Source organism: Bidens hawaiensis, unplaced genomic scaffold (genome assembly GCF_021521415.1).
Source record: "Bidens hawaiensis isolate Kalapana, Puna unplaced genomic scaffold, B.hawaiensis_p1.1 tig00025413_1, whole genome shotgun sequence".
In the NCBI taxonomy this organism is placed as follows: domain Eukaryota; kingdom Viridiplantae; phylum Streptophyta; class Magnoliopsida; order Asterales; family Asteraceae; genus Bidens; species Bidens hawaiensis.
This window is the reverse complement of record NW_027494064.1, coordinates 139253-140131: the sequence shown is the minus strand read 5'-3', so window position 1 is coordinate 140131 and position 879 is coordinate 139253. Positions and strand designations below refer to the sequence as shown.

Here is an 879-nt window from a genome sequence, read left to right as displayed (position 1 = left end):
AGATTTAGTTTGTGTTATTACTTCATAACCACATAAAATAATTTAGAACGGCTTTCAAAACACAATAATATAAACAAAGTGCACCCAAATTCCGGGTTATAATACCGGCTTTAAGCATTGATTTATAATGATTGTACTCAAAAGTCTTAAACCAAACAACAGAAGGTCCAACTAATAATACAATTATTATTCATCACCTTGTGCCATACGGTAATATTCCTGTGAAAATGAAAGCCCACCAACGTCTCAATTCTTTAACCTTATGCTTCCATCAACTTTACGGCATCGTCACTGCTACGCTGCCGGACCTTCTGCAGCTAAGGAATCCAAGAACTCTCCATGAAGTTTTCCGGTGATCACCAGCCCCTTTAACCGCAAAACAATCACTGCTTGTAGGGAACATAGATTTTGAAGTGTTCTGAGTGTTTTGCCTGTTCCTGATGTCCTTAAGATCCATCTCGTGTGGTACCTTCAAAGGCGCAAACACGATATCCGTCCACCTTGCAGAAGATGACTTGCTACTCAAACTATTGCGGTTGCTATCCGCGGTTGTGTCATAGTTCAACCTTGAATGCTTGTTAAGTTTCCTGTAATCAAAAGACTGGCTGTTTCTAAACAGCTGAGTAGTGGTCCCGGTGCTAGTCAACTCACGCATTGCTCACACCGTGCATGAAGAATATTTTTCTTTTGATTTTGTGTTTTTGATGCTTGCTTATCATGATTTGGTTGATCGTTGGTCGGTATGAGCTTGGGACCGGAGATGATATCTTTTGCATGGGACATCATCATATTGTCTTCATAAAGCTAGCCACTACAGAATTCAAATAAATCTTCTGTAGTTGGTGACGGTGGAGTCCGATGGTTTTCATGATCTTGAGA

At 40.2% G+C, this 879-nt stretch overlaps 1 protein-coding gene across 1 annotated transcript; it reads right to left on the bottom strand.

The window, feature by feature from the left end:
- Window positions 1-277: 277 nt before the first annotated feature.
- On the bottom strand, window positions 278-655 carry LOC143571584 (uncharacterized). The gene has a single exon (XM_077056970.1). It carries the CDS (start codon window positions 653-655, stop codon window positions 278-280), a length of 378 nt encoding a protein of 125 aa, XP_076913085.1.
- Between the last annotated feature and the right edge of the window lie 224 nt (window positions 656-879).

Excerpts from the sequence above, each read along its gene's own strand:
- LOC143571584 (XM_077056970.1), bottom strand. The coding sequence starts at position 655 with ATGCGTGAGTTGACTAGCACCGGGACCACTACTCAGCTGTTTAGAAAC.